The following is a 23,068-nucleotide window of genomic DNA, read 5'->3' as shown; positions in this document are numbered from 1 at the left end:
TTTAAAGATTCCAGCTAGTAAGATTTCACTAATGTTAAATAATCACTTTAAGACTGAGAAATTTGTGTCCAATACAAACTAATTATTTCAAATACTTTTGTAGATAGGTATTATCTAGTAGATATTGGGTATGCAAATAGTCCAGGCTTTTTAGCACCATATCAAGGAATAAGGTATCATCTTAATTTATGGAGAGGAAACATGCCAACAAATTATAAAGAGTTATTTAATCTTTGATACTCATCAACAAGAAATATCATTGAAAGGGCTTTTGGATTATTGAAGAAGCGATGGGCTATTTTACAAATTGCTAGCTTTTTTGATAAGCAAACTCAAGTCAAAATCATAAATATATGTTTTATTCTTCACAACTTTATAAGAGAAAAGATGTTTGAAGATGACTTACTCAGAGAAGTGGATGAAGACTTTGAAAATTCTTTGGGGGTTGAGAATGAAATTGAAGACGAGGAGAATATTAGGAGTATTCAAGCAAAACGTGAATGGACAAAATATAAAGATACTTTAACTATGCAAATGTGGAATGAATATCAAGTTGATAAAATAATATAAGTTTTTCTTATATTGGAACTGAATTGTAGTCGAAGATTTTATTTATTTATTTATTTATTTTTGTCAATTTTTGTTTTCCTTCTTTTGAATAATTACTTCTTTTTGTCTAAAATATGGGATACTTTTAATTATCTTCATAGGTATTAAGAAAAGTAGTTAAAATGATTTGTAATTTGTATAATTAAATAAGTAAAAATTATCAATATTTTTTCAAGATTAACCCTTCAATTAAAATTATCTATCTTAATTATCTTTATTTTTTATATAATATCTTTCTGCAATATAATTAATAATGACATTTGTGGAAAAAATCAATGCATCTGACCTTTTACAAAGCATCTTCAATTTTAGACCAATATTAGTTGATAAAAAATGTCATATTCCCCCATTTTTTAATATACTAGAAATTACTATGTGTATCTTTTTAATTTATAAGCAAGACTATAAATTTCAAGAAGTATTTATTATAGTTTTTTAAATTATCCCTCATAAAATTAATATTTTTTTACTAAATAAAATTGTTTCCTTAATTATAGGATAATTTAGTCTAATTTTTTTAATTTCAAACATAATTAGTGTCCTTAATTAATTAACTTTTTTAAATTGTGTGAATTGATATTTTTTCCTATATTTAAAATCACAAGGAGTATATTTTAGACTAGATAGAATAGTTAAAAGTTTAGATTCACATTATGATGGTATGAATATCATATACAAATTTTTCTTATATCGGAACTAATTTGTTATCAAAGAGGTTTGTTTTCCCCCCTTCCATACAAGCTTTTTTACATTTTGCTTTACTTGGTATTGAGAATATTTCATTTTGTCACTCGAATATTTTAATGAAGTTCTTAATATTTTGTTTTATTGTTGAATGATTAAATTTTTGAATTAATGTTGGAATTTGAAATTATTTACGCATCCAAACAAGGGATTTGAAATATATGAATTTGAAATGTGGGATTTGAAATCCAAATTTTAAATCTAAATCTCCAAATCCAAACACTACCTAAAGGCTTTTAAGGGGAGTAAATCAAAAAAATAGAGGGGACCAAATGGAGGATTATTGGAAGAACCACTGGGAATAGGGCATAGCATAAATGAAGTTAGAGAGATGGTTAAAATAAATCCTCTTGTTTTAATTGAGAATTGGCAGGAGGATTGATGAAAATAGGAAAGATAGGAGAAATGGCACAAAAATAAGTTGAATAAACCAATTGTGTAAGAGAATTAAATTAAAACCAAAGTTAATTGATTAATAGAATTGAATAAGAGTTAATCAATTGGAATCCTCCTATAAGATTTGTTAATATATATATATATATATATAAAATAAATATATTGATGATATGGACATAAAATCAGCACCTACATATCAAGAACCCATTTTTTCACATTGTAGTTAGGTTAGCTAGTTATTTCTACCCTATAAATGTAAAACCAAAGTTAATCAATTAATAGAATTGAATAAGAGTTAATCAATTAGAATCCTCCTACAAGATTTGTTAATATATATATATATATATATATAAAATAAATATATTGATGATATTGACATAAAATCAGCACCTACATATCAAGAACACCCATTTTTCCACATTTCATTTAGGTTAGCTAGTTCTTTCTACCTTATAAACTAGACACAGTCCCATGCGTTGCATGGGTTGACAAATTCAATAAAATGTAAATTCAAGTAATGATATTAGAGTTCAAAAAAAAAAAACTTGATAAGGAAGTTGAGCATTTGTTAACAAAGTTTGCTATATATGTAGCTAAAAAAAAAGTAAAAAAAAAATTAACCATTTGCAGGTTTTGCATAGAAAAAATGAAATGCCAACTTAAATTTAAAGTTGTGTAAAAGATGAATATTATTCATACAATCGTGTTGTACAAGTTGGCTAATCCTTAACATATACTCTCTTTGCCTTAAATTATAAGACATTTTTAGATAAAATCTCACGTATCAATAGAGCTTATTAAATACACTTTACAACCTTATTTTTTTAAGATAAAAATATAAATTTTTAAAAATGCCCTTCATTTAATACTCCATTAATAAAAGAATATTGAAGAAAGAGAATATATGGTAAGGATAACATTGAAAAAGTGTTATTAATAATATCTTATTTTTATCAAAGTGTCTTATATTTGAAAATGTTAAACCTTCTCTAAAAATGTCTTATAATTTGGAATGAAGTAAGTAATATATATCACCATGTGCCATGGGTTGGCTAAACACACATATGTCTATATTATAATATTACTTTATTATGACACACACATATAGTTATACTATAATACTACTAACTACAGGTTGATCTTTTGACTCTCATGATATTATATGATACACACATATAAATTTAAATAATGATAGTATATAGTCTAGACAATTACACCATAATAGGTAACACATGGTTAAGAAAATAAATGAAGTATTACCTAGATAAAGCTATTGTATTTGGCCAAAAAATGTTTAATAAGGATGTCATTCTTCACTATGTAGTTAACTCAAAAACAATTACAAAAAATCATACATTCGTACCTTAAAAGTTTTAAAAAAAATTGTAAGGTTAGAGGTAATGAGAGATTTCTTTGTGCATTATATTAATAGTATTTGACATCTAAATGAGTAAAATTAAACTAAATAGCTAATTATTAATTTATATTTCAAACAATTTCATTCCCGCATAAACTTCTAGTACGAATAACATGCATAATGCACAATATAACTTTGCCACCAATATAATCTTACCTAACTTGGCCCATAAATAAAAGTAATAAAATAATATATAGGTAGAGGCAAGGGGGTTCTTGCCCAACGCTTCCATCCAAGAAAATAAGTATATCATACATATGGAAGTGAATTTGGCTCAAGGAAAAATACATGTACAAAACCATTGTCCATAGAATAAAATTATTCTCCAAAGATAAACAACTAAATTGTAGAATCTAGAATACTGTAAAACAACTCTGTAAAGGCTTTTGACTAACTCATCCTAGAAACTTGCTCAAGCTAATTTATTTATAGGAATAAAAAAATATTAATGTAACAGAGAATAGCATAGCCACCACACTCACACAGCATCCTTTTAGTCTTTCTCATTTTTTATTTAATGGCTTACAAAAAGAAACTTGCCTATTTCTATCACCAAACAAAGCTGAAGAGGAACTTTTGTGTCACGAGTCATGATGCCAATCAAAACAATAGATAAATATTGGAAAGAACAAACTGAGAAGAAAACAAATCCAGCAATGCATCAATGGAATCGAGGTAGGAACATGCAAGAATATCAGTGTAATTTGAAGCATGTCCTGGTCAAAATAGGCAAGAGAACATGTGAGATCAGCCCATCCATTGATACAATGTAATGAGTTAAGTCCTATGTATCAAATACGAACCATGAAAGAGGGCAAAACAAGCTGATGGGACCTTTTTTAAAAAGCAAACAGAAAAATATTACTGTGCAATAGAAACTAACTGATGGATAAACTATGTAACCTTAATATATTGCATGCTATCATATTATTTATGATATAGGAAAAGCAAAAAAATCAATGCGTAGGTTACATATTTCATTGCACAATGCTCAAGGTGTCCTTCCATATCGCCATCCTTTAAAAAGACATCCTATCAATGGATATATATATATATATATATATTGCCAGTTGTAAGCATACATTAGTTTCAATTTAAATAATGACAGAAGGCAGCTCGAAATCTACTGGTGAGATGCCCCTGCTAGTACATTGCACTTCTCTGCATAAAAACAAAAACATGTTCAAAAACAATAACTTAAAAAAACAATCAAGATATAAGGGAGAAAATTCAACATAATAAACATAAATGTTAGATGGTAATACTCTAACTTACTTTGGCTGGACTCTAGTTGAATAACAAATCCCTTAAGTACAAAAAGATCTGAGCTCTTTATGGAAAGATCATCTGAACCCTCCTACAATTGATGGACACAATGAAATATACAGATAGAATAAGGAACCACACATTATGATTTATAAAACTCAACTGTTTTAATAAGGGCAGGAAACCATAAATTAACTACAAACATTCTTTCTCTTCATCTTTAACTTCGTTCAGTCTACTGCTTCCAAAGATTGTGGATATCCAGCACTAATCTCAACCTGAAAGGGAGAGAAATCATTTATAAGAAGCCATCTGATGCTCCATACAACAAATCAAGTGTTAAACTAATAAAAAGAAGTTAGAAATCAGAATAAAAAAATGAAGAGAAGAAAGGACAAGGACAATTCAGGCAAAGCTAATAAAATAGAGCTGTGATATTTGAGGGTGAAGACAAGATTCTAATGATGCCATTGTGGCTACTCAATTTGAAATTCAAATTCAAACTATTACTAATGAATTGGTCACGTGTCAGAAGGAAAGTACTATTATGAGGATGTGTGCAATGAGAGTGTCAGTGGAAGTAAGTAATAGACACAACGATAGTTTTTTAGGAGCCAAAAGGAAAATACTATTGTGTAATAGAAAATAACTTATAGATCAAGTATAAAACCTTAATGTCTTATATTCCATCAGATTATATATGATATAGGGACTAATAAAAAACAGCAAGCACATTTCATACTTCAGTGCACAATGCTCAAAGTGTCCTTTCATACTCTATATCCTAACAACCATGTCCTATCATACTTAATAAATATGAAACCTTTATCAATAGATTGAGTAGCCATAGGTGTAAAGCTAATCCTGTAAACTTATATCGATCAATCAAAAGATTATTCAAAATCTATAAATAACAAAATCACAAAAGTAATCCTGTAGACTTATATGCTTTTTAAGTACATTTGAAATCCATGTTCTAGTTTCTTCCCCCCCACACAGAGTAGCTACCACACAAATAAATAGATGATTGAAAAAGAAAAAACAGGGTAAATAACTAATGATTAAGCCTAAAAAAAGTTAAAAGAGAAAGAAAAAGAAAATAAAAGAATCCTTTGAACATGTTCTTGCTCCATGTGGTGTTAGTTATACTTAAGAAAATATAATTAAGAAAATAGCAGACAATGGTTTAATGGTAAAAGAACATATTATACAAGTTTAAATGCTTAGGATAATTAGCTCAGTGTTAGTTCAGTTGTTATTCTTCTTCTTCATCACCGCCGTGCTTGTGGGTTTACAGGGAGTCGATGCTTTAAACATATTAAGCACCACCAATCCCATCTTCATTAGTTCTAGGTCGCTGTTGTTGAGCTTAATTATTCCTTTTGCATTATTGAGCTCATGGAGAGGATTGGTGATAAAGATAAAGAAACATAACAGACAATTAAAATGATGGGTCAATTTCTCAACTATTTTAATTACGTAGAGGTAAACCTTTTTAATTATTTAGGAAAGAGGATGGTGATTTGGCTTCATATTTATCCTAAGCAAAGTCAATATATGTCATGACAAATTTAAATCCTCAATTATTCTATTACTTATATTTAAGAAAATAGCAGACAATGGTTTGATAGTAAAAGAACATTTTATAAAAGTTTAAATGATACATTTTAAACCATTGGCAGGTAAAGTGATTAGCATATAATTCAAAATAAAGGAAAATCCTCAATCTACCTACCAATCCTTTCAACATAAAATACTGTCAAAATCTTATTAGGACATAAAAATGGCTAATGACATCGATACTTGAGCATAAATACAATAAAAGGGAGTGAAGAGAGATCGAGATGACCTCTTTGGTTCCTTGCTCTAGCAATGCCAATGGAAGCAACTCCCATAGTTTGAGGTTGATTATTCTGTCTCTTTCTTCTAAAAGAATACGTATCATTTCTCCTTCTCTTCACCATAATTCAACATCAATCCTTGATCCCTACAGAATAATGTAAAAATGACATTTTGATAGTTAGAAAGCCAGACGCAGGGAATATAATAAATGGTTAAGATTTGATATCTTGGTGGCTAGATGATGAAGTTCACAAGCTGTTCCATAGATTCAAACAATCAAGATGACACCTTTCAGCTCTTTAAGATAATATATATCTTTAAAATACATAAAGCATGTATATTGGCTGAAAGTGTAGAAAAATCGAAGCAGCCCAGGAAGAAAATGGGAGAGATTAAGGATTTTCCTCATGAGTGACGACCGTTTTTTGAAACACAAAAGGCAAGAAAAAATAGACAATCATTTTCTGGCTTGTCTATGGTGTAACTAAATTTCTACTGCCGACTTCAATTTCCCGTCATGTCCACAGTAGAGTAATGGGATGAGATGTAGAAGGAAAGATGAGATTAGGTAGATAGAGAAAAGGTAGCCTATACCTACAGTAAAGGAAGAGGTGGTCAGAGGAATCAGAGGATCTGTGGCTTGGCAGAAGCAGTGGTTGGAGGCGGAAGAATTAGAGAACCTTTCCTCAAATGTGAGTTGAGTGATTGAGCTTACAGGAGAAGTGAGGATGCCGAGACAAAGCGAATGGGTAGGAAAACAAATGAGTCTGGTTTTGTGTGGTTGAGCGATTAGGCTTGTAGGAGAAGTCAAAAGCCGAGTACTATTGCCCTCTGAAAAATGATGATAATGCCGTACAAAATAGGCAAGGAAGTCTTGTAAAAAATCTTCTCCCAGATGCATGTATTAATTAAACCTCCCTTCAGCCATGTGTTGATGGTGTGAAGCTGACACTGTAGCTAAAGCTAGGTACTGTTCATAGAGCTGATGAACAGTGTTTAGTGTCTGGAGCCGTGTTTTAGGAGTGGCTTGCCTGGAATAGATTTGTTATTAAGATTGATGTGGAAAAATGGGTGTTCTTGATATGTAGGTGCTGATTTTATGTCAATATCATCAATATATTTATTTTGTGTGTGCGCGCATGCGTTTAATATGCTATTTAATGAAACAAAAACTCTTGAGATTTTATTACAACTCCCATCACCTCTCTTTGTGAATTTGTTTGAACTTATGAGGTCGATAACTTTTTTTTTTTTGAATTACAAGGTCATAGTAAAACCATACAAAAGACTAAGGTCTAGTCATATATAAAACCATGATGTTTCTACAATCATGCGGTGGCTCATCAAAAATTATAATATTAAAGATATCATATAGAGGCTGGTGAGCTAAGAGATTAGCATATCGATTAGCTTCTTTATGGACATAGTCAAAGGGGAATATCCAGTCTCTCATAACAAGATCTCTGATCTTTCTAATAATGTCATAATATGGGTGACTCTCAGAGTAGGTACGGTTAATGAGTAACAACGCCTCCATCGAATCAGAGTAAATATTGATTCTTGATACTTTCGTATTCCAGCAAAGTTTAAGTCCCTCAAATATTCTCATGAGTTCAGCTGCTGTACTAGGTTAATATCCAAAGAACTTAGAAAAACCTTTAATCCAATTGTCCTTATCATCTCTGATGATGCCTCCATAAGCTGTAGCACCATTAATGGTAATAGAACCATTTGTGTCCAGTTTAACCCATCTGAGTTTAGGTGGGCTCCATTTTCCTTCATCTGTAGAGTTGCTTTTACCCAAGCAGTTAATCTTGGATAGAAGCTTCAAGTCATTATTTATCTATTGAGTGCTGGAGAAGGCAATATTGCTATTAGGAATGTTATCTATCAAGTATAATTTTTTACATCTAGCTTTCCAAATATTCCAGCAAGCTTGTATAAAAAGCTTCTGCCAAGGCATTCCTCCTGTTTTTAAACTACTTGCTTCATTCTTTGCATTCCAGATTATCCAGTCCTGCACATTAAAGGAGAAGAAAGTGTTAAGTCTTGTAGGTTTAACTAATTTTTGCCAGACTTCTTTGGCTTCTTCACAACCTCGTAAAATATGAATTGAGGAATCAGGGGGGTTACAATCAAATGGACAGAGACGTTGATGGGGAGCATTCCTAGATATTTGCATGTGATTGGACTAAAGATGATTTGAGGCAGCTTTCCATGAAAAGTGTTTTATTTTTTTTCATATGTAGGCCACTTCCAAATTTTAGTTCATATATCAGAGTGGTGCTGATCTTTTTGGAAATCCATGGCTTTGTAAGCAGATTTAATGGAGATGTTTTCATCAGATGAGGGTCTCCAAATGAGAACATCTTCTTCACGTCGTAGGTTAGGAGATTGCACAAGTAATATTTGTTTAATTACATCAGAGTGGAGGTAATGATTTATAAGATCAACTTTGAGCTGAAATTAAAGAGTAAAAATAATTAAAAGAAGTATTCAAATACTCCCTCCGTCCTTATATAGAAGAAATCTTTTAAAAAAATTTTTATCCTTAAATATAAAGAGTTGTTAGCATATTTTTTAATGAATAAACCATTATACCCTTACTAAATTAAAAAAAAAGATAAGTATTCTCATTAATTTATTTTAAAAAAATATTTATTTTTATTTACAATAAAATGGAAATGTTGTTGCGCACTTTTAATTAGACAACTAATTTTTATTAGTTTGCATGATTTGATTAAAAATATCTGAATGGAGAGAGTAATAAAAAAGTAACATTACATCATTAATGAGTGGTAAAGAATTATAAAGGCATGAAATCCAATGGAACTCAAATGACTGGGATCTATTGATTATTGGAAGCCAGTAACCAGAAAACGGTACAAATATGGTAAGACTGTAATATTTGTTTCTGGTATATATTATTAATTAAATACAAGTGGGCCACCATTTTATGTTGCCAAGATAAAAAGGATTAGGAACAGGATAATTGATCTGTGAGAGGAGTGATCTGTTCAAAGATTGGAAGCCTTCTGGATCTATTGTACCCCCAAACCGGGAGTAATTGGTCAATTCCTTTCACAAGAGCATCATGAGGCCCCAGCCGTGCATGTGACGCTGTAAGTTTCAATTCCGACATCATGTCCTGCGCTCTTTTAACCACCTTGCCCTTGTCCGAGCCCGCGATTACTTGCTCGAGAACCCACCGGGCCTCCTCAAATCGGGCCTGCCGCATCAGACACTGCCCCACATTGCAGGCCTTGTTGGAGTCCGGCTCTATCATCTGGGCCTTTTTAAACACCACCTCCGCCATCATGTAGTTCCCCTTCTGCATGTACGCCCACCCCAAGTTTCCCTGCACCCCTCTAATTCATTAATTCGTCATCATCTTTGATTTTATTCTGATGAATAGCAAGTAGGAATGATGATGGAGTACCAGTAATCTGGCAGTTTCTTGCTTGATAGAAACTTGGAATTTCTTGCCATGAGAGCGAGCAATTTTTGTGGGCTTTCCGCTGAAGGCTTCCCCTTGGTAGATTGATCTTAATTTCCTCTTGAGCAATTCTATCTGCTCCTCTACTCTTCCGGATTTCTGTCATTCACGAGTGAATAAGCGAAGCCATTCGTGTGCTACGCATAGTAGTATAGATGGATGGAATAGCGGGATGATACCTTGTAGAGGTCAATGAGGAGGTTGTCGAGCGAGTGCTGGGAGTGCTTGGAACAAAGGGATCTGAAGGACTTGATGGCGTCGATGGCTTCTCCGGCTCTGTCCAATTGCTTCATCACCACCGCCATGTCCTTGAGAGCACTCTCCAGCTTGTCCCCCGCTTTTATCGCCTCCCAAAACAATGCTACGGCAGCTTCCGGGTCTTTCTCCACTAGCTGCATTCCACGCATATGCTCAATTCAGTGTTATTAACTTCAATTCCCATCAAGGCTTCATGAATGGAATTGAAAAGGTTTTGGGAGCGACCATGCATACCTGAGCGTGCTTGGCTCTGACATAAGGAGTATCTCCGTAAGGTACCTTGTGAATGACATGGAAGAGGTCGTCTTTTTTCCCTTTGGGGCCCTTCTTCCTGCTCTCGCTTGCTTCCTCCATGTGAGAGAGTCTGCAAGCACTGAATTCCACACCTCAGAGCCTTGCAAGCATTTATACCCCACAATCTGGATGTATGTTGTCGCAAACCCTGTCCATATTCCTTCCCCTTCCAATCGCACTCATCCTGCCGTCTGCCTCCTGTCGTGCCACATGCGGCACGATCTGATCATTTGTGTACATATGACTCGGTGCGTTTTTGTGTTCCGGATTAATCACACTGCCTCTCCCTTCATATGCTTATGCCTCTTGTCTTGCCATCGCATCTCATCTAGCAACTGCACACCCGGCATAATTTTACTTATATTTATTTATGTTGTTTTCTCAAAAAAAGTTCCGGTAATTAAATAGGATTCTAAAAACTTATTATGGTTAGGCGCGCATTCTAAAATACAAGTCAAAAAAAAATTTTATATACCAATAAAATCTTTAACTCTTTATTTTCATAAAAATATACTTTCTTCATTTCAAATTATAAGATAATTTAAGATAAAATTATGCATACCAACAAAGCTCAATAATAATGCTTTATAAACTTATTTTTTCAAAAACTAAACTTAAAAATATCTTTTATTTAATATAACTTTAAATCTTTAGGCCAAAAAAAATATAACTTTAAGTCTATAATTATTTTAATTCTCTCTCTACGTAAAGGGTAATATTGAAAAAAGTATTAATGAAATTTTATTTTTATTAAATTATCTTATGGTCCTTTCATTCCTCATTTCAAATTATAAGATAATTTGATATAAAATTGCACAAACCAATAAAATACAATAATGACATTTTACTAACTTACTTTTTCTAAACAAAACTATATAATCTTTTTAAAATATCCCTATATATTTAATCATTAAGATACAGTATTATTTTAATTTTCTCTCCATTTGAAGGGTAATATTAAAAAATTATGATTAATGAAACAATTATTTTTTCCAAATTTTTTTATAATTTAATATGAAGGGGATATATTGTTTTACCTTTTTACCTTTAGTCACATTTATCAATGTACTTCTTGATAAGTGAGAAAAAAATTTACACAAAAATTTAGGTTAATTACAATAAGTAAAAAAGAAAAAAATTTACATGTATTAAGTTGCTCATGATTTAAATAAGATTAATTGAGGAAAATGTTAATATTTTGGACTCAAGTCGCTTTTTTATTCCTAGTTGAATCAATTTTTGTTAGTTACACTGCATTACTTTATGATTATAATTGCACTCTATTGGTGATCTGATCATGTGCAGTGACTTTGAAGTGGGTAATCATAAACATACATTTTATTCAATGTTGGAGGAGAGAGATATGCATAAAAGACTTCTCGTATGTAAAGCACACAATTATATTTATCAAAATGTAATTTTTTATTTTATATTTATTCAAATAAAAAAATTATAATAATTTTTAATAAATTTATTAATCACTAATTTAAATAATACAAATTTAATTTAAACAGTTAAATTAAATATTTTTTATTTTTATAAATTAATTATCTAGATATATTCTTGAAAGTTCAGATATAATATTAAAATTTTTAGATAATTATTAAAAAAAATTATTTGATAAATACAATATAAAAAATAAAGATAATATCCTGGCATTCTTATAAAAAAATATTTTTATGAAAAAATTACAAGTTAAAAATTTAAAATTGGAACCGTTCAGAGCAAATTTGAATAGTTACTTTATAAAAATTATTAAAATTTTAATATTAAATTTAAACAATATAAATTAAATATAAACTGTTCATACTAATAATAAAAACAGGTTTATTAAAAATATAAAATATAATTGTGTGTTTTACAAATAAAAGGTCTTTTTATGCACCACTCTTTTCACTCATAAAACGCATGATAATGATTACCTACTAACAAGCGACTTCACGTTATCAGAATCCCTCTACTATTGGTGGATTTGCGCACCCTATTTCGCTATTTCTGTACGGGAAAGAGAAGTTACAACAAAATCTGAGGGACGTTATATAATTTTTCATTATCGCTGATCAAGGGACCTTCACTAAACTTTTCTCTATAATTAAATTGACACTCCATATCGAAGTCAAAGTGTCATTCCCCCATCTTTTTTGGATAATGAATCCTTCGATTGAATTCCAGGCCATTATTTTCTTTTTCCTATGTATATGTGCTTTTATTCAGCTATGCTGCTTGAATTTTTTTTGAATTTTGAAGAACACATACAAAATTTTATTTGAATTTGTGATGAAAATGATAAAATTATTCTCATTTAAATAAAAATATAAATAATTTATTCATTTTCATGTTGTTTGTTGTTCATTTAGTTACAGAATATTATTCATTTCCTACTTTATTTATTTATAGTCATGCTTTCACTTAATTTTATTTTAGGGCCATAAATAAATAAAGTAAAAAAATAAATAACATTCAATAATTAAATAACAATATATAGTATAAAATAAACAAATCGTCTTATCGTGAAACCAACATTTGGAATAAAATATAGTGAAATTAGAGCTATAAATAAGTGAAGTAAGAAAAGAAATAACATTTCGTAAATAAATAAATAATATATAATATAGAAACAAATAAGTTATTTATGTTATTTTTTTAAATGAGGACAATTTTGTCATTTCTCTCACAAATTTGATAGAAATTTCGCACGAGTCTTTCAATAAAATTTTAGAAATTCAGGGGTTCTCTTTTTCATTATCTTTGATCAAGGATCCCTCACTGAAATTTTCCCTTAATTATAAGCTTGAAAAATCAATTGGAGATTATAATAAGATTATAATATAGCAGTAAATTGTACTTTTCTGTCTCAAATTATGAGATAATTTTAAATAAATCTTATATACTAATAAATTTTATTAAATACACTTAAAAATTTTATTTTTTCAGAACAAAAATATAAAATTTTAAAATTATCCTTTATTTAATATATTAAAAAGAGAGGGAAACAAAAATTAAATAAAGAGAGAAATAATAATATTGAAATAAACCTACTTAATGAAACATTAACCTTTTTAAAGTGTCTTATATATTAAGATGATGAATCTTTTTTAAAAATATTTTATAATTTGAGATGGATGGAGTAGAAGATAAATGTTAAATTTCTGAAAATTTGTATTAATTGATTTTTAAAAAAAACCTTTAAAATCTTATTAATGTGAAAATTCTGCAACTCAGATTTCAAGTAATGATTGAGGACTTTGAGTATTTTATTAAAATTTTGAAATATTTTTATTCTGAGCTATAATTAAATTAATTTACATATAATAAAAAAAATCATGGCGAATGAAAGCGACGTGAGATAGTTGTGGGGACAAACAGAAGTGAACCTGGTACAGAATCCGGGTTAGATTCGCTAGGATGCCTTGTCCGCACGAATGAACCTGCCGTGGGGAAGCATCATTCTTTCTTTCCTTTTAAATTTGCACCTTTATAAAATTTAAAAAAAAAATAAAGGTGCCGAAATGTATAAAGGAGGATGACGATGAAATTTTAAAACTGAAGATTTATAATAGTTAAATTCTGATAAAATTTGCATAAAAAATAAGTTATAAATATTAATTCAAATAGTTAGAAATAAAAATTCTAACTGCAAATTAAAAGTTATATTTAAAATTTAAATTTTCTTATTTGTATTTAGAACTTTTAAATTTATGACTTCTGAATTAATATTTATAACTAATTTTTTTAAAAAAAATTATCAGAATCTAACTATCATAAATTCATTATTTTGGCACCTTAATGTAAATATAATTGAGCTTTTGCTCATTTGAAAAAAATCAAGTGTTAAATATCTTGCATTTCAAAATTTGCTGGAATGGCTCAATTGTACATGCATGAAGACATTACTTTTCTACGGACATTGGAAAACTTCAACTTCAATTGGAATATAGAAGATTATATTTTTTTTTTTACAGGAACAGTTTGCTTCTCATACAACCTCTGTTCTACCATAGGATTTTGCTTATTCAAATATTTCCATGTTAGGCTTGTAGCTGGACTTTCGAAAACACCATGGTTTTTGCAGCCTTTGCAAAGAGACATTGGTGTCTTATTAACATCCTTTGGTGTTTTAATTTTTGTTATTTAATTTCAAGTTGCCCTTTACCAGAAAGAAAAGAAAATCTATTATTTTAATCACATTATAAAAATATTTATAAATACACAAAAATTTAGTTGAAATTTGAATAGTTTTAAATTAACTTGTGTTTATTATATTAAGTGCCAAAATATAACTAAGGGTTAAAGTATATACCTTTAATCTTTTAACTTTACATAATATTTCATTTTTATATTTTAATTTTATAACGTGTTTTTTTAGTTCTTTAACATCAACCCCATTAGTTTCATGCCAAAAAAAAAAAAATTATGTTAAACTTTTAAATTCTAGCAAAATATTCTCAAATATTAACATATTAAGTTTATTTATTAAAAAACAACAATGATTAACACAAAAAATAATTATATGAAACTAATAGTGTTATGTTAAGGGATTGAAAAAAATGCTTTATAAAATTAAGGGACCAAATTAAAATATTATATAAAGTTATATGACTAAAAAGAATATTTTAACCTATAATTAAAAATATCTACTTAGTGCTTAGTATGAAAGTTATGGTTTCAATGGACATTAATTTATTGCTTTAAATATTTTTGGTTAAAATCTCCTAACTCCTCGAAACTGAGTTAAATGCATATAACACCGTAACATTCAAAACTTGATTATTAACAGAACAGTTAATTCACACCAACTAAACTTTCTCACTTCCTTTCTGTATCCTCCTCCGGCATCACCTTCCGCTGCAGAGAGAGAGAGTTGTTTGTACATAATAGGAATCCAAAGGCCATTTTGGCGGCTGAGGGTTTGGTAAAGCATTTTAAATGGTTATAAAATAACAAATCCCGTCAAAAGAGGAACAAAATTGAAGGCCTATTTCATCTGGAGCATCCATTTATCCTCTAAATTAAATCTCATATACGTGGGCAATGATTGTCACCCATTTAACGCTTCTGTTAGGAAAATGAATCTTTATGCGTAAAAAATTGAAGATTAGCGAGGCTATCAATCAAGTATTAAATGTTCAGAGTGTCATGCGCATTTGAAAAATCAAACTCACAATAAACTACAATTCAACGAACTTTATGACAAATTGAGGTGTTAACATGATATGTATCTGATTATCTGCATGATAATAGTTATATTGATTGGGTAGCGGTAACATCTTTTTCTTGGATCAATAGTTACTTTGCTTTGTGTTTGTGTTTTACGCTTTTTTATTTCAGGATGGACAGTCATATAAGCACTTAACATCATTGCCCTTGAAACAATAGTTTGTGGCGTTGCATTCACCACTAGGTCGTGTCCTAGGTTCAATTTTTTGCAACATCCAAACCCAAAATACAGCCAAATCATTACACAATTGCAGTCTTTGCATTGGTCTCTCTTCATATGGCATCAAAATAAATTGCACCCGAGCCGTGTAGCATATACGGCTCAGATTTGCCATCATGAAAGGGTAGACATTGTGGTACATGGTAGAAAAGATCATATATAGAAACTTAAGATAAATACAAATATGGTGTAGGAAACCATAAAGTTGAAATGAATTGCAGCAAACATCAGAACTAGATGCTTTCCAGCTAAAAAAACAGATGCGCAAAACCTTGCCCATATCAACTTAATCACTAGGAAACATAAACTACTGCTTAATACTGCAGGATCATGAGCCAAATCACACTATCAACAAGGTATTCTCATAACAATTCATGTACTGGGCAAGAATTTAGAAGGAACGGAATGAAAATTCAACATCATGCCTGGTTGCCACCACTCCTTGAAGAACGTCCTCCCATCCGCCCCCGACCACGGCTATAACCCCTACCTCCACCTCTGCCTCTTTCGTAACCAGCACCTGTGAAAACCTCATGTGTATCATCGCTAATAAGACAGAACAAACATATATACATATTGATCCCTCAAATGCAGTTTTCCATATTTTTTTGCTGGGGGGTGGGAGGGGGGTTTCTTCGGGACTGATAGAGGGGTGACTTAGTTAACTAAAAACAAATGCAGGGAATTAAGAAAGCATACCCTAGTCAAACACTTTCTGTGTGTGTGTGTGTGTATTTTTTTTTTTTTTGGGGGGGGGGTGTGCCAGACCAAGAGAAAGCAGGTTCCTTTCCACGGAACGTCAATGCTCTGAATTTAGAAATATAGGATATTTGGTCAAGATAAGCTTACCACGATAACTCCCCCAACCTCTTCCTCTCCCACCACCACGGCCCCGATTTGAATACCCACCATTATCTGCCAAGAAATGACATGAAAACCAAGATATATAACAGGCAACAAAACAAATAGGAACGAAATTTCATGTCGCATTCCATACCTTGATAATTTCCATATCCACCCTGGTAATACCCATACCCGCCCTGATAATTTCCGTAACTACCTTGATAATTCCCACCTTGATAGCCATATCCACCCCTCCCCCATCCTCTTCCTCTCCCTCTTCCCCGACCCCGGCCTCGACCAAATGAGTCTGAAGAAAAGGATGCAAGATGTGTTTTTAAGACATTACCGGTACAAGAAAATTTAATGCTCAACTATTTTAGCAATTCTAATAGGTCACCTTCATTTATAGCATTATATGGACCACGTGATGGTTTTGGTTGCTGCTGCTGATAATTGAATTGTGGCTTTGATTGTTCCACATTATACGGAGCCTGATACCTGTGGAGAAAGCCAGAGTCAACATCATAACAATGTCAAATCCATGTATCCATAAGCTTATAAGGCAAGCTTGAAAATTAGACCCAGCAGCCCATTATAGCAGGAAATGTGTTGCAATTTCAAGAGACATGAATTTGGTGACTATTACTCTACATAACCTTTCATAAAAATTCCTTAATTAATAAGGACATAACACCTTACTTTATAAAACGACTTTTTAAAAGGACGTGACTTTCAAAAAAAAAAAATCTCTTCATTTTGAAAATATTCCAACAAAATGCATATACTATCTCTTCTTTGTGATAATATAGCAGCAAATTCTGAGTGAAAAGGAGCATAATTGGGTATATTATATAACAAGTCCTTGAACTACCTACCCTGGAGAGTTTTTGTTTAACTCTCTAGTTGACAAGGTGATTGAGATCATAGAGACATGGCGAGTCATCTCCACACTGCATCAAACACTAAAATTTAACAACCACTAATATAAAATTAAGGGAAAAAATTGCATTCACTCTGATGTCTAAAGCTTTAAACTCAACATCAATAATTATATCTTACGGTACAAGACCCTCTTCAATGGGTTCCCACACATCTGTTATGCTCACTGAGCTGATTGCAGTATCTTGATGCAGCCGGGGAATCCTCTTCTGTTTTAAGAGAGAAATATGACCAGTGTAAGAACAATATGAATCCTAAATTATCCAGTATTTTGAGGATTTTGACATGTTTTATTTTCTAACAACAATTTGGGTTGGTGGCCTGGCAACTTCCCATACATTTGCTCATTACTGCATGCCTGCCACAAGATATAGACACCCATGCCGTTCCATGTATTTTTCTTAATACAACATCTACTATCTGATTCCACCAGATCAAATTGAAGAATTTCGGACTCAATTAGGATAAACGCTCCCAACATGATTTTTACCGTTCAATGTGACTTTTGCATGCTTTTACATGCTCTACCCTCTTATTTGGCCACACACGCTTTTCTCTCTTGAATGGAGATAATATGAGAAGGAAGGGGAAAGACGAGGGAATCTTAAGAAGAATTCAAACCTTTAAAATCTCAGCAATGGCAACTGTCTTGCTGATTGCCTGTCCCATTGCCTTCAAAACAATCTCCCTCACATGTTTTTCCTGGGGTGCAAGATTCAATAATAACAAGTAGGCAATTACTAACAACTAGGTAGACTACAAAAGCCATATCACATCACTCCAAAAAAATAAAACACAAAAAAATATATCATTAGAAACAAGGCTTTTTTTTTTTGAGAATGAAATAAGCTTATTTCAATCTAATGCATAATTGACAGTCAATGAAAACTTCCATCGATTAAAATCAATTAATACCAAGCTACATTCCAAAGAAATGTCATCAGCATATTATGAATGATATCATGCGAAACCAAGAAATTTTTTTTCCAAAGGTACAAGCACATATGAACATGAACCCAAAAACAAAACTGTTGTCCCTCTAAAATAAAGCTGCTTCAATTCTGTTGATAGTTCACTTAGTAAAAATTTAACTGCAATTAAAAAGAAGATACTAGCAGTTCTAAAAAAAATTGTTAACCAATGAAAAAACAAAATATCCCCCCCTTTCTTCTTTTGGAGGAGGGGAGGCGCAAAAGCAGAGGAGTTAAAAGTCAAGACCATTTACTATTTACGAAATTGCCTACTTGTTGTAAGCATTATCGCATCATGACTAGATAAGACAGAACATGCTGCTCTAAGAGCCTGTTCCATTTATTCCCCCTTGGTTCCTTACCCCCTGCATAGGCCTTTTCTCAAGATAAGTAAAGAAAAAGCAACAGTCCTCACCAATTCAAACACATGCATAAACAATAAGGCACATGTGGAACATAATGTTTTTTTTTCACATGATATCTTCTCTTTCTCTCATTATGTAATCATCGCATGGATTTCCAATGATATTCCCATGAAAAGATCCAACTAGATTAATTGGTTTGGAAGATAGCCTGCGATGACTAATAGATGTTCATTCTCTACAAATATAAACACAAGTTGAATACTATAGGCAAAGAACAGCTGCTGTAAAGAGAAATATCGTTCATTTCCATGATCCTAAAGTTTCTCAGTCAGTTAGGGCTTAGGGGCTGGAAGAATAAATAAAAACTAAAATGCAAAACTTGAGTGTCATATAGCATGCGTCTCACATACTTCTCAAGCAGGATTGCCAAACCTGATTACATAAGAGCTCCGATCTATTACTACCAAATTAAAATGCTCCAATGTTAGGAAAATTAGAATAAGGCATTGGTTAACAAGATATCCAAAGATTCAATTGTTGACAGAGAACAATGATATTGCACAATCTATGTAGCCAACCTCATTTAGGGGGATAAGCCTTAGGAAAATTAGAATGTTCCAATACCCATGCATCACTTTCCTTCTGTTGATAAGATTTTGAATTGTACATCAAACTCTTTTAACCAATTTTGAAATTTCCATCTACTCCATTCCTTATTTATCTCCGGCATTCACTTATTCAATAGTTCACATAATTCAATTGTTCAAACATCTGCTAATTTACTTAATCCCATAATTAGATATTTTATACTGGGGTTTCCTTCTCCTTTTTCTTTCTTCTCCTTTGTAGCAGGATAAAAAAAAGGATGGCATGATGGCAAATCTAGCTCCTTGTACCCCACAAGAAGCATGTAGTTTACGCGTAAGAAGTGTATGCTACACTAAAGTTGCTTCACCTCGGTATTGCTGGATACAGTTCAGGTGCTAGTCACTCCAACTTGCATCTTAGGCACTCAACTATGCTGCAAGGATTTCATATAGCTATTGAAACTTAAAAGCACTTTGCACATTTTGACATGATGCAATACCTTTCCATGAAAGAACGACAGCCAGGAATGTCTCATCACAGATTGGGAAAGGAATTGCTTTGGATCTTAATTGAGATCGTGAAGGTAAGAAGTAGGATGGTCCCCATGAATCAGGCATTTTGCTGCAAAAGGTTGCCTAACTTTGAAAAAATGAGAATGCACAGGCAGGTAGTCAGATGGGAATAAAAACCGCATCTACAAATCTACAAGTCTCAGGTACCAGGTTTGACGGTTTCCAAATGTTTTATTAATTGGGAAGAAAGGTAAGAAGTCAATCATGTATAGATTCAATCAGTCCATTGATTAGAATTCACTCAGATGAATTTCATCGGCACATTGGTCAAAACCAATAGACAAGTCTGCTAGCGATGTAAGCCGGAAAAAAAAAATCTTAAACACGAGTGGAAAAGGTACTGCCCAAAAATAAAAAGAATCACAGGAAGTAATCACGAAAGTAGGATTGGAAGCTTATATCAATTCACTAGTCAAGAAAGCCACTGGAATGTAGATTGATTGAATCAACATACAATCCAAAAAAGGAAGGAAATGAAATCCAAAAGCACATAGAAAAGCAAAAGAGATTAACCTAAAGCAAAAGGAAAGGAAAAAGAGTAAATGATACCTGGAGAAGAGAGGTGGCATAGCTGATGTAGTTTCTGATAGCGCCTTGGGTGGTGATTCGGATCTCGTTCTCGTTTATCGGCGATTCGGGTTTTGGTTTCTCGACCTTCTGGTACCTATCCATGGCTTCCGGAATCGGAAGAGAGAGAGAGAGGTGAAAACCCTAACCTTAAAACCCTAGTCGATGGCAAAGTAGAGGGCTCTAAAACCTCTCCGCGCTTTGTATAGTTTGTCAAGAGCCTTTGATGGGAACCAATTTTTAAAATGGCACATCTGAATCTGTGAATTAGAATTTGTTGTTGCAGCGCGTGCAGTTCACCAATCGCTCAGATGTGGCTGCCTGCATGATTCTTATCTGCATAAACAGATACTCCCTCCCTGCCTATTTTTAATTTAATTACGTAAATCAATAAAAATTAATTATTTAATTAAAAATACAATAATATTTTAATTTTTTTAATTATTATAAATAAAAATAAATTTTTTAAATAAATTAATGAAAGTACTTATTTTTTTTCTTTTCAATTTAATAAGAATATAATTATTCATTCATAAAAAAATATATTAATAATATCTTATATTTAAAGATAAAATAAGATTCTAGTTTTATATATAGTGACAGAGTCTTTTCAATTTAATAAGAATATAATTATTCATTCATAAAAAAATATATTAATAATATCTTATATTTAAAGATAAAATAAAATTTTAGTTTTATATATAGTGACGGAGAGAATAGATACTATCTAGTTAAGAATATTAATTTACATGAATTTAATTTTCTGAGTCAGCCTCCCCCTCCCCACACGTCTTTGTTTTAAAATATTGTTTCAATTAATATTGTTTCAATTTTTTTTACCAACGTTTCAATTTTTTTAAAAAATAATAGTTGTAAAACTCTCATATTCTTTTTTTTTTATTTTACTCAATTTTCAATGCCATGTTCTCCATTTTCACCTTTGGAAAACTACCTCTCTTGATTATATAAGGTCATCCTTACTAATTCATCATTAATTCTAAAAGTAAAGTAATCATAGGATTAATCCAAATGAATTACCAAGTCAATAAAATTTACATACATGAGATCTTAAGTTTTTCAAATCTTTACAACACTTACACATACTTTCATGAATCATAAATTAGAGTAAAAGATTGAAAAATAGCTTCATTATATATATATATATATATATATATAAGTAAGTTTAATGGCTGAGATGTCACATGTTTATTTTTATGTTTGCTGTAATTCTATATTTTAGGTTGCCTTTCATGTGGTTCTGTACTCCAGAGTTGGGTATGGAGTTAAATTTAGAATGATTTATTGTTTTTTAAGAAATATAAAATATATTGTTTAGGTTTGAAATTAGATGTGGAATAAATTATTAATTTTTAGATTAAATAAAAATTTATTTTTACCTATCTGAAATTTAAATCTGATTATATTTAAATTCAAATTAATATCTATTTATTTAATAATCTTATCCAACTTAAATATATGACAAAAATCTAGGTTCATAATTTCAAGTATATATATAGAGATATATATTGGGATATAAATCATGAAAATAAATATTTAATATATATCATCTTATTTTTTTAAAAAATCACATCTTAATTTTCCCTCTCAAATTAGCCTTATTCAACTATAAATTATTAGGTTAAGCTAATAGCACATTTTATATCTTCATGTTCGACTCACTCCTCTAATTAATCGCATTAAGTTCATTTTCCTTTCAACTATTATTCATACTATCCATAGTTTCTACATATGAGATACATGCCATTCATGCCATCAACACAATAAAAAAGGAGTGGCGCATTGTAGTTAGGGTGATTGATGTTTTGATATTTGATAGGTAGAAGTACATTCGAAGAATCTAATGGTGTTAAATTGGACTTTTAGGATGTAGGATTAAGTATTTATGTATTTTATATTTTTTTTATAATTTGGATCTCATTAATTACGTATAATATATAATACTTATCCTAGCTATGAAACAACATTGCTATAAGGTGATTGAATCTCTGCAGTTATTTGAAAATTTTTTATGAAATGTTTTGGAGATAAGTTGCATCCCTTTAAAATATATGAAATTTCAAAATTTGAGGTCTCCTTGTGCTCTAGATTGTAACAAACAATGGATCATCCTTATAAAATTAGCTTCATGTTCTCTACTATTATAAAGTTATATCCTGAGATAGGTTTTATCCATCATTTTGAATTCAATTTTATTAATATTTCATACATTATCAATAGGGAGACAACGAATGACAATTACTTAGTTGGTATGTATTTAATTTTTTTCTTAATTTATTTTTTGAAAACTCTATTTAACATATTTAAGATAATACCCTATCTTAGTTTTTTCTTATCTTTTTGAAAATTTTAACTATGAATTGTCTAATATTATTTAATATATAAAGATTGTTGTACATATATTAAATAATCTTATTTTATATAACGAGTTCTCGAATATCTTATT

The 23,068-nt window shown here is 30.9% G+C and overlaps 2 protein-coding genes and 1 long non-coding RNA gene across 4 annotated transcripts; all 3 read right to left on the bottom strand.

The window, feature by feature from the left end:
• Nucleotides 1-3,404: 3,404 nt before the first annotated feature.
• On the bottom strand, nucleotides 3,405-7,328 carry LOC129291668 (uncharacterized). 2 transcript variants are annotated; one of them, XR_008588741.1, is made up of 5 exons: nucleotides 6,869-7,328; nucleotides 6,282-6,419; nucleotides 4,636-4,710; nucleotides 4,442-4,523; nucleotides 3,405-4,327 (listed from the first exon to the last, which is right to left on the bottom strand). It is a non-coding gene; the product is annotated as an uncharacterized LOC129291668 (long non-coding RNA). The 2 variants fall into 2 exon arrangements; XR_008588740.1 differs by lacking the exons at nucleotides 6,282-6,419; nucleotides 6,869-7,328 and having other exon boundaries at nucleotides 3,406-4,327; nucleotides 4,636-6,273.
• A 1,773-nt stretch (nucleotides 7,329-9,101) lies between these two features.
• LOC129291863 (protein SULFUR DEFICIENCY-INDUCED 1-like) lies at nucleotides 9,102-10,494 on the bottom strand. Its single transcript, XM_054929417.1, has 4 exons — nucleotides 10,263-10,494; nucleotides 9,950-10,162; nucleotides 9,714-9,869; nucleotides 9,102-9,632 (listed from the first exon to the last, which is right to left on the bottom strand). Exons 1-4 carry the CDS (start codon nucleotides 10,380-10,382, stop codon nucleotides 9,252-9,254), a joined length of 870 nt encoding a protein of 289 aa, XP_054785392.1. The 5' UTR covers nucleotides 10,383-10,494; the 3' UTR covers nucleotides 9,102-9,251.
• Nucleotides 10,495-15,900: 5,406 nt separating this feature from the next.
• On the bottom strand, nucleotides 15,901-20,840 carry LOC129291664 (glycine-rich RNA-binding protein 10). Its single transcript, XM_054929143.1, has 8 exons — nucleotides 20,587-20,840; nucleotides 18,163-18,243; nucleotides 17,662-17,750; nucleotides 17,478-17,552; nucleotides 17,000-17,100; nucleotides 16,757-16,909; nucleotides 16,609-16,674; nucleotides 15,901-16,279 (listed from the first exon to the last, which is right to left on the bottom strand). Exons 1-8 carry the CDS (start codon nucleotides 20,707-20,709, stop codon nucleotides 16,179-16,181), a joined length of 789 nt encoding a protein of 262 aa, XP_054785118.1. The 5' UTR covers nucleotides 20,710-20,840; the 3' UTR covers nucleotides 15,901-16,178.
• Between the last annotated feature and the right edge of the window lie 2,228 nt (nucleotides 20,841-23,068).

This window comes from Prosopis cineraria, unplaced genomic scaffold (genome assembly GCF_029017545.1).
Source record: "Prosopis cineraria cultivar Desert tree isolate PC_DT_omini unplaced genomic scaffold, ASM2901754v1 PC13, whole genome shotgun sequence".
In the NCBI taxonomy this organism is placed as follows: domain Eukaryota; kingdom Viridiplantae; phylum Streptophyta; class Magnoliopsida; order Fabales; family Fabaceae; genus Prosopis; species Prosopis cineraria.
This window is presented reverse-complemented; position numbering and strand designations above follow the sequence as displayed.

Excerpts from the sequence above, each read along its gene's own strand:
- LOC129291863 (XM_054929417.1), bottom strand. The coding sequence starts at position 10,382 with ATGGAGGAAGCAAGCGAGAGCAGGAAGAAGGGCCCCAAAGGGAAAAAA. Across the intron at positions 10,163-10,262 it reads TCAGAGCCAAGCACGCTCAG|CTAGTGGAGAAAGACCCGGA; the intron begins GTATGCATGGTC and ends CGTGGAATGCAG. Across the intron at positions 9,633-9,713 it reads AAGAAACTGCCAGATTACTG|GGAAACTTGGGGTGGGCGTA; the intron begins GTACTCCATCAT and ends AGAGGGGTGCAG.
- LOC129291664 (XM_054929143.1), bottom strand. The coding sequence starts at position 20,709 with ATGGATAGGTACCAGAAGGTCGAGAAACCAAAACCCGAATCGCCGATA. Across the intron at positions 17,751-18,162 it reads CCATTGCTGAGATTTTAAAG|AAGAGGATTCCCCGGCTGCA; the intron begins GTTTGAATTCTT and ends CTCTTAAAACAG. Across the intron at positions 17,553-17,661 it reads ATTGAAGAGGGTCTTGTACC|TGTGGAGATGACTCGCCATG; the intron begins GTAAGATATAAT and ends TGTTTGATGCAG.